The 15,561-nt window shown below is 43.6% G+C and overlaps 1 protein-coding gene across 5 annotated transcripts in view; it reads right to left on the bottom strand.

Moving 5' to 3' along the window:
- The window catches only part of MTA1 (metastasis associated 1), a 94,228-nt gene that overhangs the window by 20,976 nt on the left and 57,691 nt on the right, over positions 1-15,561 (bottom strand). For 4 of the 5 annotated variants that reach the window (XM_055815023.1, XM_055815025.1, XM_055815027.1 and 1 more), the window contains exons 12-16: positions 6,033-6,148; positions 5,043-5,194; positions 3,219-3,408; positions 2,748-2,837; positions 800-952 (exon numbers count right to left, since the gene is read on the bottom strand). In XM_055815023.1, coding sequence (XP_055670998.1) covers positions 800-952; positions 2,748-2,837; positions 3,219-3,408; positions 5,043-5,194; positions 6,033-6,148 — 701 coding nt within the window. Of the gene's footprint in view, positions 1-799; positions 953-2,747; positions 2,838-3,218; positions 3,409-5,042; positions 5,195-6,032; positions 6,149-15,561 lie in introns of those variants that run through there. The other variant, XM_055815028.1, reaches the window with a different exon arrangement.

The following is a 15,561-nucleotide window of genomic DNA, read 5'->3' as shown; positions in this document are numbered from 1 at the left end:
TGAACAGACCCTTTTATCCTCATCTGAGAAAACGACTGCACTTTCTCTTCCCTGACACTCCCAGGCAAGAGCAACTCTTCAGAACAGAGCCCTGGAGTCCGTGCCAGGAACATCCTGTGGCTATCTCCCACTTCAAACACCTTCCCCAGGCCTTTCATCCTTGAAGAGATGAAGCCCAAACTCCACTGCACAGAGGTGCTCAGTGACAGGGCCAACAAAAGTGAACGCTCGGGTTCTGCACATGGCAAGAGCACGTTTATGCCACACCAGATCTGGCACATCTGCCTCCCTCAGCCAAGCAGCAGCCTGCCTTTCTCAATGGCACGCAGCCTCTGGTAGCTCTGCTCAAAGCCAGGTGGATCCACACGTTACAAAGCCACCTGGGAACTGCACAGCTACTACCTACAGGTTAAAAAGCTGTAAACCTCAAAAGAAAAAGGAAACATCACTGGAAAAAAGCTATTAAGGTTTTTTTCAAACTACTCATTTTAAAATTGAAGGGAAGTTTCTCTTTCTCCTGCACTATCCCATTTGCAAGGTTGGACAAGCTAGGCAGAGTTCCACTAGCACAGCAGCTGTGTGTGCAGGCACCACCCAGGCAGTACACATCACGTGTCCCACCCAGAAGGAGAAAAGGGACAAGTCACTTAGACAAAAGGAAAAAAAACTCCCTCAAGAATAAGAAACTCGGAATTTATATAAAGGACTAGAGTTTTAAATAACCACCTTGTATACCAAAAGGACAGAAAAAAAAAAAGGCCTATACAGACAATGTAAATTTTTTAGAAAAAAAAATTACCATCCATTCCATTGTGCTGTTCATAACTTCTTTTTCCCAGGATAGTTGGGGACCCATTATTAATGACAGGTGTAAACTTAGCAGGGGTCAGATTGTTGAGAGAACTGGACAAGCTCTTTGCAGGATCTGGTTTCGGAGGACACGGATGAGACTCTGTTGTAAAACAGCAAGGCGGTTTATTAGTGAAGATACTGAAATTATAAATCTGAAAACAACCTTCAAATTTCCAAGGTGACCAAGTATACTTCCCCTTGTATACGAACTATCTCAGTCAATAATTTTAACTGTGTTGCTATTTATACAAAGCATTTTAAATATATTTAGGAATTCACCTCTACTGAAGATGTTAAAATCAATGTCATAATACTATCCTAAAACAAAAGTACTTTGCATCTATTTCCAAAATACTATTCTCCAAAAATTTGGGATTATTTTGGTGCTACTTATATTAAAAGCCAACTTTTGGCAGTCATATATCATCCCTAAACTCTGGGGAAATTACATTTTGCCAGTTTTGCAAGGTTTGTAAAAAATACAACTTCTAAACTGGCCAAACAAGCGAGGATTCAAAGCATCACAATAAGAACACACAGCATCTGAATTCAAACTTTTGGCCAAGGCAGAGATCGAGCACACATTGTTCAACTGGAAACATTTTGAGAAAGTTACAAGCAATAGCAAATGGGAGCTTCAACTGAGTGCTTCTCTTGCAGCCCCAGCAGCCAAGTAATGCATAAGTTAAAGCCCACTGAGCATGACACCTCCCAGAAATACATTCTCACCAGCCCATCAACTTCCCTCCATTTCTTTCATTCATTTCTCGCAGCTCAACAGTCAAATGGAGAACCTGACACCATGCTAGAATGAAATCTCAAAATCTACTGCTACATTCTGTACAACTATGAAAAGCTGGATTTTATCCAACAGTAAAACTTCTCCCTTTATCGGCCTTCTTTGGTTGCTTTATATGTATCCAAAGGTTTCTCAATCTGTGTACCTCATTAGTATACAGTAGAAGTACAACACTCCACACAGAAGCAGTAAATATTTAATAAACCCTGAGCCTCACAATATTTCATCAACAAAAATGTTCAAAGAAACTTAAGATCAACTCCAGCGTTTCTTATCCGAGTAAAAAGGCAATCGATTTCCTTGTTAATCTGGAAGCCTTCAAAGTACCACTGTCTCAGCTAGCTTTCTGTGGTTAGACTCACATCAGACTGCTGCAACAACTTGAGACATGTCTTCAGGGTATCTCTAGCAACCGGCAACACTAGGGAAAATGATTCTGCATTCATTTGTAGTCAGAGCTGGCATGCCACATAGCACTGCTTTAGATGCTTCCAGCACATAAGACTTACACTGAGGTCCTGGATGGAGCTTCTCAATACTCCTCACAGATCAGCTGATGAGGCCCAAGTCCTCAAGACAACCATAACAAAAAAAAAACAACCAACCAAACAAAAAAACCCTCACACGACAAAACCCAAGAAGAAAGTAAAGAATGGAAGTACAGTTCCCTTGTCTAGCTCCAGTGCTGTCCTAAATCCTTGGCTTCTTGGAGTACCCAACTGTAAGATCTGCCTCCAGCCAGCCCAAAAATTTTAACGGTGGACTGACCAATTTTCCACAGAACATCATGTTCGTGCCTCCATTAGCAGCTGGTAACTTGTCCCCACATACATGGGAAGCCACAGCAAACACATCCCTTCCTTCACTTCACAAGGTTTCTGATATAGCTCCATGAGCCAAAAGTGGACTGCTTGAGCCACTAGGTCTGTCAAATGAAGTAGGAAAAGGAAAAAGGACAATTCATGGGAAGGTTTTTGTGTTTGGTTTTTTTAATCCAGAACCAAACGGAAAAAGGAATCGTTCACAGAATTAGCTAGCAGGGCTTTTTGTTTGGTTGAGGGGTTCTGTGTTCAGTGGTGTCCGTTTTTTGTAATACCTAAATACCGGAGTACTGCTTCTAAAGGCTTTCGAACCACTTGCTTTAATAGCAGTGGGTTTTCTGATGCCTCAGGTAAACGTGCTGTGCCTGTAAAACAAAGAAAAATACTTAAGAGTGTAATGACATTTAGATATTATAACAAAACTAAATGAATAACTGAAGTGTCCTGAAAGAGCTTTCCAAATAAATGGAATTTTACAAGCTGCAAGCATGTCTTGGCAACAGGACACTAATCCAGGAGAATGCTAGATGTAATAGCAAACCTGAGTATCTTAAAACAAACGGCTCATGAATTTTCAAAGTTATTTGTCTAGTCTAAATCAGAATGCTCTGAAAGTATAGTTAGATTTTGTGACACCACTAGCTACATGCAAGAGAACATCTCAAGAAGCTGGAACTCAAAACTTTGTGCGAAACGCATGTCAAAGGGCTCCTTTGCAACTACGTCCCATTGGCATCCCCACTCACATTCTGCTTTGATTGCTGCACTGTTAATAGGCAGATAGGGATGTCTTGCAGCATGCCAAGGGCGCAAGATATCTCGACATAAACGTCTGGCAATTCTTGTCAGTTTTGTTGTATGGAGATAGAAAGCTTGTCTTGTCTTCATAGCAAACTTGGGACTCCCACTGTTTCGTACTGGTACACCATGAGGACTCTAAAATGAAAGAAACGTAAATACGGTTTCTAAAAAACATTTATGAGAAAGTATGGTTTTAAAGAAGGGAAAGAATATCATACAAAAGCCCTTTCAACTACCGATTCACAGCTGTAAAAACAGAAACAGTATTACAGATGAAAATATTTTCAGCCAAGCTATTCCCCGTATCTCAAATCTTTCCCATCAATATTTGGAATTTTCTTCCAAAATATCTCAAAGGATAAAATGAAGATAAACATTTTCTTTTCATAGGGAAGTATTTATTTCTGTGCTGTCCCAATTTTTAAAGCAGGGATCCGAAAGCCAGACCTGAAGAAGTTACCTGAATCTATCACGTGATTTAGTGCTTATAGTCAACAGACTCTCCAACTTTGGGTGCTTAGAGTGGCTCTGGATGTACAACACAAACTCCTTACACCATTTGTAAGAGGGAGAGGAAAAATCACTAAGTAGCTCTATGGCTAAAACATACATCACACAAACTCACTTCCCAAAGCAAGCTTACAGCATGCACGAATGCTGCTGTCTCAAAGTTGCGTTGGTTTTAATTCTTACTCCGAACTCAATGAATGTGTTTACAGAGTTGTCAAATATTCACTGCGTTTATTGACTACAGAGCGCCAAAGCAGTATCTTCTCCGTGAAAAGCAACTAAGTCAACCGATAAAATAATGATAGTAGTATCCTGTTATCTCAAACCTGCCCACAGCTGGAAAATAGGAGGAAATTTCAATCTGAGGAGAACAAGGCTATCCCCTCTCTGACTATTTACATACTTTTTAATTAACAAACAAGAGATATAAGGTTGATAAAACCTGGCAGTTATCTCAGCAATTACATAGCTTCAGAACACAAACAGAAGCCAGGAAAGGACATAAACGAAAGAAGTAAAATACAAAGGGAATGATAGCAAAGAGTAGGAGAAAGGAAAGAAATTAATATAAGACCAAAGTTCAGTGTGCACTATCCTTCTGTCCATGTGATGCAGCTACTTTTCCCAATCAGCTCAAGGTATGAGGCTTTCAGATTGAACTTCCACCAAATTCAGAAAAATTCTGAGAATTTTGGCTTTTAAGGGGGAAAATCAAACAGAAGAGGCTCATAAAATGCTTACTCAAACCTATCCAAAAGAAAGTAAGATTAATTAACAAAAAATCGGATGAAGTAGAAAAACAAGATAAGAGATCTCTAAAATGCTACTAGCTATTTGGGGTATCTAATTTTGAATGTGCCTTGGGTAAGGGAACAAGTTTCAGGAAATAATGAATTCCTTATGTAAAAAAAAGGATTCTCTTTCCCCTACAGCAAAAATCATGGAAATAGACTACCAGAAACACTAGCTGCCATTTCAGTTTTTTCCATCTTCATTAAGTTATCCTGTGCATGATGACTAGTTTGCTAAACAAAGGATTTCTTCTTTTTTCCTCCAGGCAGTACTGGGCAACAAATTACTTATAGCCAAAGTTAACATGCCCAACTTCTGCAACATGAAATACCAAACCCAAGGACAACAACGGAGGCTGAAGGCATTCTTTTTGTTGTAAATTATTTAAGAACAGCAAACTAGTTAAATATCATGACACCTAGCCTTCCAGGCAAGAGCAGGGAGCAGTCTGCTCTGGAGATACCTACCAAGTTATTGCGGTTTGGTCCTGGTCTCTCCCCATCTAACCGTGTTGGCATTTTCAAGCCACCGTATTTCTTCCAGTACGTCCAACAGGATGCACAGAGGCGACACTGCATGTTAGGGGGACCCCAAGAATACCACTGGTAAGACTGTGTGGCTAGAGATAACAAAGGTGGAAATTATATATATCCTTAAACAGGATCACTTTTCAGAGCTTATTCTCTTTAGAACTATCACAAAAGAAAACCCACAGACAGTGCAAAGCTCAAACAGACCTTAAAAAACTGGTGATAGCTTCACTGTCATCACCACTGTTAAACATACTTGTGACTTCAGCAGAATTAGTTACGCATATAACCCCCTCTTAAAACATGATCAGAAAACCCCCAACTAGTAGGATGGGAAAATGTCCTGCCAATGAAACTGAAAGCTCTCATTCTGCAAGACTGGTAGACAATTTCTGCAGAGCATCGGGGGGAGGGAGGGAAGATTTGTCTTCAGGACCTCCCCATACAGTACTTTATGACTAAAGAATGTACCAAATCTGTGATGTGATTTCCCATACAGTCCAACATTCCAGCATCTCTAAAAACTCTCCATAAAGAAGCACAATCATTAGAACTCAGTATATTAATATCAGCCAGTAGACCAAATACAATGATATCACATATTTTGAAATCTACTAAAAAATTATGAAAAAACCTGTTAAATTCACACCTTGGTGATTTAAGTCTTTCCTTATTAGCTATCTGCAATCACATAGAACATTTACTAACTCCCCCTTTAGTACTTCATAATTCTATTTACGATTGTAACACGAGTCACTCAGAAAAAGCCCTTTGCTTACATGCTGCTATGTCAAATTCTGTCCCCCACCAGCCACGTCCAAAGCCTTCTCTCCCGCTTGTGCTCCACAACACAGCTTTTACTTTACTGTTTGCAACAGAGCACTCACATGCTGTTATACACAGCTGCCATACTGGCACGTCACTTACTGTAACAGCTTTCACAGGCCCGTCCTGCTCCCGTGTTCTGTGCCTGTACTCCAGTACCATTTACCACTCCTGGTTTGACATTATTTACATTGATCTGGTTGGGGTTTGGCTTGTTACTTAAAACACAAAGCAAAAAAGAGGGCAAACGTTAATTGAGGCACATGATTTCCAACTTGACTTTCAAAAGTATGGCCCAAAATGTTTGAAGATTTAAATTTCATTCATTGTGTCACTACCAAAACAAGGTGTACTTACCAGCAATCTGACTTCCAGGAAGACACTGTCTCTGATAATATTTAAATAATGCTAATAATAAAAATAGCTATAATAATAGATAGCATTTTCAAGAGTCCAAAACCATTTAAAAACAATAAACCAGTGAGGCCAGGTAGGTATCTTGCTATCCCAGACATTCTAATCTAGGTGACAAAAACACCTCACCTACAGCTCTCCCTCAGTCCGCAACATGAGGGATTATTTTACTCAAATCTCCAAAAAGACAGCTGGGGACCAGAGCAGGAGAGGCAGTGAGCGGAAGGGCAACCCCTGCCTTATTCAGGGAAGTAAAACCCTCGCCTGCAGTCACAAACATCTCCATGTTGCCTTACTGCAAAGGTTTGTGTCACGTAACCACAATTCACACAAACACACCAAACACACTGAACAGAATTTTTGGACGTAGTATTTACACGGAGATTTTCATTAATACGAGTTTTCCGACAAGTCTTAAACAATGGTCTGTGCTTCTAATAGAAAGCATTTTGGTTTCTACTGGACAGAGAAAGTCTGAAAACCTGACATTTGTAGAGTAAGAAAAACGTTGATGGCTGTCACTAACCCATTCTAATACAGCAACATCTGAATCACCTCAGCTCATCCCTGTACGCTCTTAAAAGCATTGAGCTTTTAAGAGGGGCGGGGGAAGCTACTGGCAGGAGCTGAGAATAGAAGGGCAAACAAAACCTTGGTGTAGAGAGGAGCAGAATGGAATAGTACAAAACCTCTGCAGAGGAAGAGGTGTCTGAGGACGAAAATGAGGTGCTCAAAAAATTTTTGTTATGGGAGGGAACAAGAGGGATGGAGAATCAATACTGCAGGGAGAAGACTTGTGGGGAATGGATGAAGACAGTCACACAAGGAGTTTCAGACAAGAATACACAAGGAGCTTATAAAACATGCAAGGACCGCGAGGAGCTCAGCTTATAGAAGGAACAAAAAGAAGGCAGCGTTTGGTGCCAGCTTCTGAACATAAGCCATACTTGCAGTGCCGATTACATTTCCCTCATATTCTCTTACCTGAAGACTGAAGGGAGTAAGCATACTCCTTTTATTTCCAACTAATAAATGCACTACTAGGAATCTACTTATTCAAGCAGAAATATCTTAAAATGGCTTTCTGAAAAAACATTTTCTTCCACACTGACACAGGAGTCACAGTGACACAGGAGTCACAGTGATTTCAGTGACCCAGAACACTTACTACTTTTTACCTGGGTAGTGCTGCAAAAACAGCACTGTGGGAATACAGCCAAATTAATTTCTTTCTAATGGGGCATCAATACCGGGTTTCATGTTCTCAGCAATAACCCCTGAAAGGAAAGGAGTTCCAAGTGACTGAATTCTGAAGACAACTGCCCCTCCCAGCTCCAGAACAAACCCAAACACCACTGGAAGGTTACACTGTCCTGGAACCCAGAAGGTCATCCCTCCCCTCAACTGAGAGTGTAAGATCAAGCACTGAGATACAGAACTCAGCAAAGTTCCATTTCTATAGAGACAAAATAGACTCTGCTGTTCTGCTGTGAATGACCTACAAGAACCATACGCACGTTCCATAAGGAGGTAGGAGGGTATTTGCTCAGTCCAGGAAAAACTTCTGATAGTGCTCCTCACTGTAAAGTTCAGGGCCTTTCTGCAGAAGAGAAAGCTTAGGAGGCTAAGTGACACAGGAACACTGTAAATAGGTTGTTCCCTCAGTATGCTGAGCAGCCCATACACAGCCCAAAAGAAACACAGAAGAGAAAAAAAGAAGCAGAAAAAGGCACAATTAGGTTTTTAATCACCTTTTGCTTATTAATTTGCCCAGCTCTTACAAAGATTACAGTGTTTCAGGGTGCTCATCAGAATGGCATGAAGTCCTGACACCACAGATGGCAGGAGACCTGCAGACACATTTAACAAAGGGGAAGCTGAAAGAGGGTACACTCACGCTACCCAGCATTTTGCTCTGCCATGTCACTATAGTAACCTGCTGCAAAAGAACTTTTGCCAATGAATCACTAGCAAACTCCATGCGCAAACATTACCAAGATGCTGCAAAACAAACAGTCCTCACAGACACACGCTGTTACAAGCAGTGCTGCTTAACAAACCAAAAGACTGAAATAAAGAAAACTAAGGTCTTACGGCTCAACATCAGGCATGCTGCTTTCTGTACGTTGATTTATCCTCTGAAAAAGGTGGTAAAGGAGTCTGAAACCCATCAGAAAAGCACACAAAAAGGTTTTGGATATTTGAGTGGTGTGCTGGGAAGCCCTGATGTGTCTGGTGATAAACGGTAAGTTAAGGACAAGACCGCACGTGTTGGCACGCCTGCCCAGAGTATTGAGGTCTTGTGCAGAAAGGAAAGTGATGGCCTGACTCTGCTGTCCTCTCTACATCACTTATCAAACTTGTATTTCAAACATAAGTGAAAGGGATGCACAGGTAAAAGCTGACCACCAAATCATGCTGATCACCAGGAGTAACATCCTGTAGTTGTGGCAATAACTTCACTTCAGGATTTTGGAACAATACAATTAACACAGCTGCAACAAGTACCACAAAGCATCGTGCTCCAAAGCAAAGGTCAAGTTTCACAGTGGCAGTAACAATAAAATTCAGGCAGCTAATGTTTCAGCATGAGAAGCAAAAAGCTCTTAATTGTTGATGATATGTTAATTAAACTTGTTTGATATCACCAAAGCCTGCTACAGCTATGAACAAGAGAATTAGAGATGACTAACTAGATGAATCATTAAGCAATTAATGAAGCTGAAGTGAAAGATGCAAATAAGGTAGTGAGAATACTGATGGTGTGGTAAACCATTTCCAGCGCTTACATCAAGAGGAGAAGTCTTCTAAAAGGGTTTCAATTGCAATGGAGCAGTGAAGTGCAAATTTCTGGGCTGCATTCTGCAGATCAGTCTCAGCTGAAGAGATTAAGGTGATAAAGCACATGCAGAAAGGCGGCACTGGAAGCCAGCTATTGTGGACCGAAGCCCCTGCCCCAAAAAATGCAACCTAAGGATAATCCTGAGCCATGCAGAACACTGAAATTCCTTCTCTACATGACTGGCTAGCATTTAACCCACAGCACAGCAATAAAATTGTAGTTGTTAAAAATAACTACAAACTTAACACCATTAGTGGATGTTTCCTGTTACTGAAGAAACCACAGTGGTGCTAGGTTCGACAGAACAATTAAGAAATTAAGCCTCAGAAATGAGAACAATTTTAAATCCTTTGTTAGGAGCATTTATGCCATCTACCTCTAGGCATCTAATGCAAGTGTCTGTTTAAGGAATCCAGACAACAGAGATGAGCTCTGAGCTCTCATCACAACTCTCCAGGCTACTGAAAATACCCACTTCTAAGAACAGGCCTAATGACTGCTAAATGATGCTTTGTGAAAACGAGCAGCTTTCTCCAACAAAATGGTGAAGATTGCCATTTTAACCACACAGCTAGAAAAGAGAGAACAGCGTTACACCTTTTAAGTTTTCCACGCTGCAATGAACCTCTGCACAATTAAATAGGAAAGGAACAAAGCCTTGCTCCTCAGGCAAAGGACAACCAAGAAACAGACAGAGGAATTACGTTCAGCTTGTTACGCAGTTGCCCACTGCAGTCATCCAATGCTTTGACCTATTCCTCCAGTTTCCCTATTTGCTTAAAAAGAGGCAGGGGAGGGAGAATATTTCCCTACTTTACAAGTGTTTGTGAGGCAGTGTTTGCAGCTTGTCCAAGTGCTTGGAGATTCTCAGATAAAACACTGCACCCCGAATGTATTAATTTACATTTACAGACGTACATTTAAATTTTACATCTATATATTTTGGAGATGGGATTATATGCAGCACTTCATTCCTTTCTGTTCTTAACCCTTCTGATAGCACTTAGATGAAAGCAAAAGAGAAAAGTCACATAAAGCTGCATAGAATCATAGAAGCATTCAGGATGGAAGAGAGCTTTAAGACCACAGAGTCCAACAGTTAACCCCAGCACTGCCAAGCCCATCACTAAACCATGTCCCTAAGCACCATCCACATGTCTCTTGAACACCTCCAGGGATGGAGACTTAACTGCTTCCGGGGTGGCCTGTTCCAGTGCCTTTTTGGTGAAGAAATCTCTTCCTAATACTCAATCTAAACTTCCCCTGGTTTCTTCTTGTCCTCTTACTTGTTCCCTGGGAGAAGAGACCGACCCCCCTGTGCCTACAGCCCCTGTCAGGCAGCTGTAGGGAGCGATCAGGCCCCCCCGAGCCCCCTCCTCTCCAGGCTGAATCCCCCCCAGCTCCCCCAGCCACCCCCCCAGCCTGGTGCCCCATCCCCCACACATCCCCTCCCCCTGCCCGTCCCTGGACCCGCTCCAGCCCCTCCGTGTCCCTCCGGCAGCGAGGGACCCAAAGCTGAACCCAGGGCTCCAGGGGCGGCCCCAGCAGTGCCCAGCACAGGGGACAGTCACTGCCCCAGCCCTGCTGGCCACGCTGTTTCTGACACAAGCCAGGGTGCTGTCGGCCTCCTTGGCCACCCGGGCACACCGCTGGCCCATGCCCAGCCGGCTGCCAGCCCCCCCGGCCCTTCCCAGCCCCCTGCCCCAGCCCGCAGCTGCCGGGGGCTGGTGTGACCCGCGGGCAGGGCCCGGCGCTCAGCCCTGGGGCCCCTCACACCACCGGCCTCGGCCCCTCGGCCTGCCCAGCCCCCCGCAGAGCCCCCCGCCCCCGCAGGCCAGCGCTGCCCCAGCTGGGTGCCCCCTGCACACCCCCGGAGGGAGCGCTCGGTCCCCTCGCCCAGACCGTCGGTAACGGCGTTACCCGGGGCCGGCCCCACACGGAGCCCCGGGGACACGGCCTGTGCCCGCGCCAGGGGACGTGGCTCCATCCCGCACCGCGCCGGGCTCGGCTGCCCGGCCGGGCTTTGGCCCCACAGAGTGACCCGGCCCGGGGCAGCCGGTGCCTCCGGAGGGGCTGTGGGGGGGACGGTGCCATCCGCAGCCTCCCCCTCACCCACGGGGCAGGGCACCTTGTCACAGGAGGGACCAGGTCAGCCAGGCAGGACCTGCCTCTTGTCACCCCCCTGGCTGGGCCCGATCCCCGGCTGTCCCGCACGGCCGTGTGATGGCACTCGGGGGATCTGCTCCGTAACCTGCCCCGGCACCCAGGCCAGGCTGGCAGCCTGTGGCTCCCCTCATCCTCCTTCCCACCCTTCCTGCAGGCGGGTGTCACACCGCCTGACCCCCAGCCTGCCGGGACCTCCCAGTTTGCCAGGGCTGCTGGGAAAGGATGGAGAGCGGCTGGGCGAGCTCCTCCGCCAGCTCCCTCAGCTGGATCCCGGCGAGCCCCAGACGCCAGCGTGCCCAAGCGATGTAGCAGGTCGCCAACCACTTCCCTTTGGATTAAGGGGGTGTCAGTCTGCACCCTGTCTCCCAGCTCAGGAGGCTGGGTACCCAGAAAACAACTGGGTTTACTATTAATGCCGAGGCAAAGGCAGCATTAAGCACCTCTGCCTTTTCCTCATACTTTTATCACTATGTGATTCCTCCTGCATCCAACAAAGGATGGAGATTCTCCTTAGCCCTCTTTTGTTGCTAATGTATTTATAGAAACATATATATATATGCATGAAATTATATATATTTTTATATATGTGCATAAACATATGTCAGCCTTCATTTGTCAGCAACACAGACAACGGGATGGAGTGCACCCTCAGGAAGCTTGCCAGCAACACCAAACTGTGTGGTGCAGTCGACGTGCTGGAGGGAAAGGATGCCATCCAGGGAGACCTTGACAGGCTTGAGAGGTGGGTTTGTGTGAACCTCATGAAGTTCAACAAGGTCAAGCGCAAGGTTCTACAGCTGCACTGGGGCAACCCCCAGTGTCAATACTGGCTGGGTGGAGAAATGGATTGAGAGCAGCCCTGAGGAGAAGGATTTGGGGGTGCTGGTGGATGAAAAGCTCAACATGGCCTGGCAATGTGCACTTGTAGCCCAGAAAGCCAACCAAATTGTGGGCTGCCTGAAAAGAAACATAATCAGCAGGTCAAGGGAGGCGATTTTTCCCCTCCGCTCCGCTCTCCTGAGACCCCACCTGCAGTACTGCATTCAGCTCTGGAGCCCTCAATATAAAGACATGGACCTGTTGGAGCGAGTGTAGAAGAGGCCACAAGGATGATCAGAGGGGCTGGAGCACCTCTCCTATGGAGACAGGCTGAGAGAGTTGGGGCTGTTCAGCCTGGAGAAGAGAAGGCTCCAGGGTGGCCTCATAGCCCCCTTTAGACACTGGTAGGCTGCTGATTAGAAAGACATGGACGGACTTTCTAGGGCACATAACAGGACAAGGTTGAATGGCTTTAAGCTGAAAAAGTGCAGATCTAGATTAGATATTAGGAAGAAATTCTTCATTATGAAGGGCGGTGAGGCACTGGCGGAGGTTGCCCAGAGCAGCTGTGGGTGCCCCATCCCTGGAAATGTTCAAGGCCAAGCTGGACGGGGCTTGGAGCAACCTGGTCTGGTGGGAGGTGTCCCTGCCCATGGCAGAAGGGTTGGAACTAGATGATTTTTACAGTCCCTTCCAATCCAAACCATTCTGTGATTCTATGATGATTCATGATTTGCAGATGTCCTAATACCAAAAAGCACCAGCTGCACAACATGACCGTCACCAAAAAGCAAGTAACTACTACATATGATGCCCAGAGGATTAGTAAAACCAGAATATGGCTTCCACAACAGCCTGAAGAGTATGCTTGGGTACACACTAGAAGGAGGAAAGAGACTGAGACTACACCTGCAACAAGAAAGGTCTCCTAGTCCCACACTGGCACTGGCGGATAGCAGGATGAAGCATGTGAGAACATGGAATCTCTGTGCATTCAGGCTTCTGCTGCTGCTTTATTTAACACCACTCCTACTAACAGAGAAATTGCTACAGAAAGCAATGAAAACGATTTTTTTCAGTATGCCCCGAATGCGGAATTCAACTGATTTTATACTTTTTCCCTTCACCAGGAAAGCACATTAGCGCTTTTCAACCTAAAGGATGCATTGAAAAGCCATGCAAACAAACAGTGCTTTCAGTCGCATAAACTACAAATGTCTGTCCCCAAACCAGATTTTTTCTTGGAAGAAGCACAGAAATGTTTATCCAATATCTAGAATAGAAATGCTTTTCCCAGTATCTGGGATGCTAGTTTAGGACTTGATAACTTCACAACAATTACCTGTATGACTGTCCCTGCTTCAGTTACCCACATTATAAATTTGGGGCACAGTTAAAAAATGCCAACTCTAAAGCTTCACATAAAGCTGTTATTTTTCACTGTGTAATATGTATGTGACTTGAGAAATAACTTTTGAAGACTGCTTGTATTGTTTTTCTTATTATTTCCCCCGCCTCTCCCTAAATTTTCCTCTAACATCACAGGAACAAATGAGAATCCTATCAGTAGAAGACAGCCAGAGACAATAAATACATAAATAAAATACTGTTTGAGTTTGATATCCTCTGGGGTCTCTCTTTGCAAACAACTTTACAGCAGTTATTGTTAAATAACTGTTAAATAACTCAAGCAGCTGATACGCTTCTGCATAGGTCTTGTGACAGCCTACATCAAGTAATTTATTTTCGAGGTGACAAGTGGATCATTATGGTTCAAGCCTCGTAATAGGAATGGGCTCAGTAACACGATAAGGACAAATCAATATCATTGATACTTGGATCCCTACACCATATGTATTGCTATTACAAGCCAAGGATATAATCTTCTTCTAGGTCACAAGATAACGTAGATGCAATACATTCCCTATGTGCCAGACCCTGTACTGAAACTTGAACAGAGATAATCTAAAAATCTTTGAAATACTTAACTGTTGCCACATTTGGAGGTATAAATAGCAAAAAAGCAGCAGATGCATTCACATGGGATTAGATGTCACGTACACAACTGCTGCTTTTCCTGATACACATGAAAGGATATTGAAGGAGGAAGATTTTACACTCATTTTATCAATTAAGCAATATGCAAATTAAGGTATAACACTCACAAAATCAACTGTGCCTGGAAATCAAAGCCAGAGACAGAGAAAGCAAGCACACAGGTAGAGACAGAAGTCCTTTCCTGAAGTAGAGAGGTATGTTGCCGATTTGATTATATTCTCTAGACAGCAACAAGAATTATGTTGCTGATGCAGCGTTGAGGGGTAAGATACCACTCCAGACAGCCATTAACAAATAAGCACTATAACCTTTCAAATACAAAGCATATCTACATACATTATAATCCAAGAGCAACCGCAAGGCTACCATGCCATCTCATCTGCAATACCCTTTTGCATCTGCAATCTAAATCACATTGGCTTTTGCTTTACAAGCTTATCACATTGTGAATCCATGTTTAATTTGAAGTCCAGTGTACCCTTGCAGAGTAACACCATCCACAAAAAGCAATACTGTTGAACAATTGTGTGATAAGACATCTATTTGGTCTCACTCTGAATATTACACTTAATTTTTAGTAAATTCATCTGAGACACATCAACCTATTTCAAAGCAAAGAGATCAGGCATTCTTCTATTTTCACAATAAGTTACGGATTGTCTTGTAAGCTAAATACGGAAAACAGTTTTGCCTTAAGTAACAGAACACATGGTAGAAGTTTGTAAATATTTGAAAGGAGACAGAATAAAACAGCAAAGGAGTTATTTGGAACAATACACATGGGAATGTATCTAGAAGTGAAAACTGAAAAGAGAAAGGACAGGGGAGATCTGAAGTTCCACACCATAACATCTGTTGACTGGGTTATGCAAAGGAAATGCAAGAGAGGAAACACATTTTATTAAGAAATTATATCTCATTATATATACACACATTGTTATATATTAAATCTCAATATAAGTTTTTTAATATAACAATTACATTAGGAAACAACCACACATTGGTGATCCACTGATGACAAAAATCAAGAAAAACAGACATATTATTGAGCAGTTAATTAGCTACCCTTTTGTTCATGACCATGCTGACCTGCTAGCAAGTCCCCAACTCCCAGTCCACATAAAAATAAAAATCAGAAAGTAAGTAAACGGTCACTTCAGGATGGGAACACTATACAGGATGAAGTAAATGAGCAACATGACAGCACAGCATCCTAACCAGGAAAGCCCCAAAGGGAGAGTCCTCTGCTGCCCACAGAGGAAATAGCCTGTGTTCCAGAAGTGGAAGGTCAGCGTGTGGGCACACATTTGTCTTTTACACACTTCTAAGCAG

The sequence above is a fragment of the Falco peregrinus genome, chromosome 10, assembly GCF_023634155.1.
Source record: "Falco peregrinus isolate bFalPer1 chromosome 10, bFalPer1.pri, whole genome shotgun sequence".
NCBI classification, from domain to species: domain Eukaryota; kingdom Metazoa; phylum Chordata; class Aves; order Falconiformes; family Falconidae; genus Falco; species Falco peregrinus.
The sequence above is the reverse complement of the archived record's forward strand: the minus strand, read 5'-3'. Positions and strand labels throughout refer to the sequence as shown.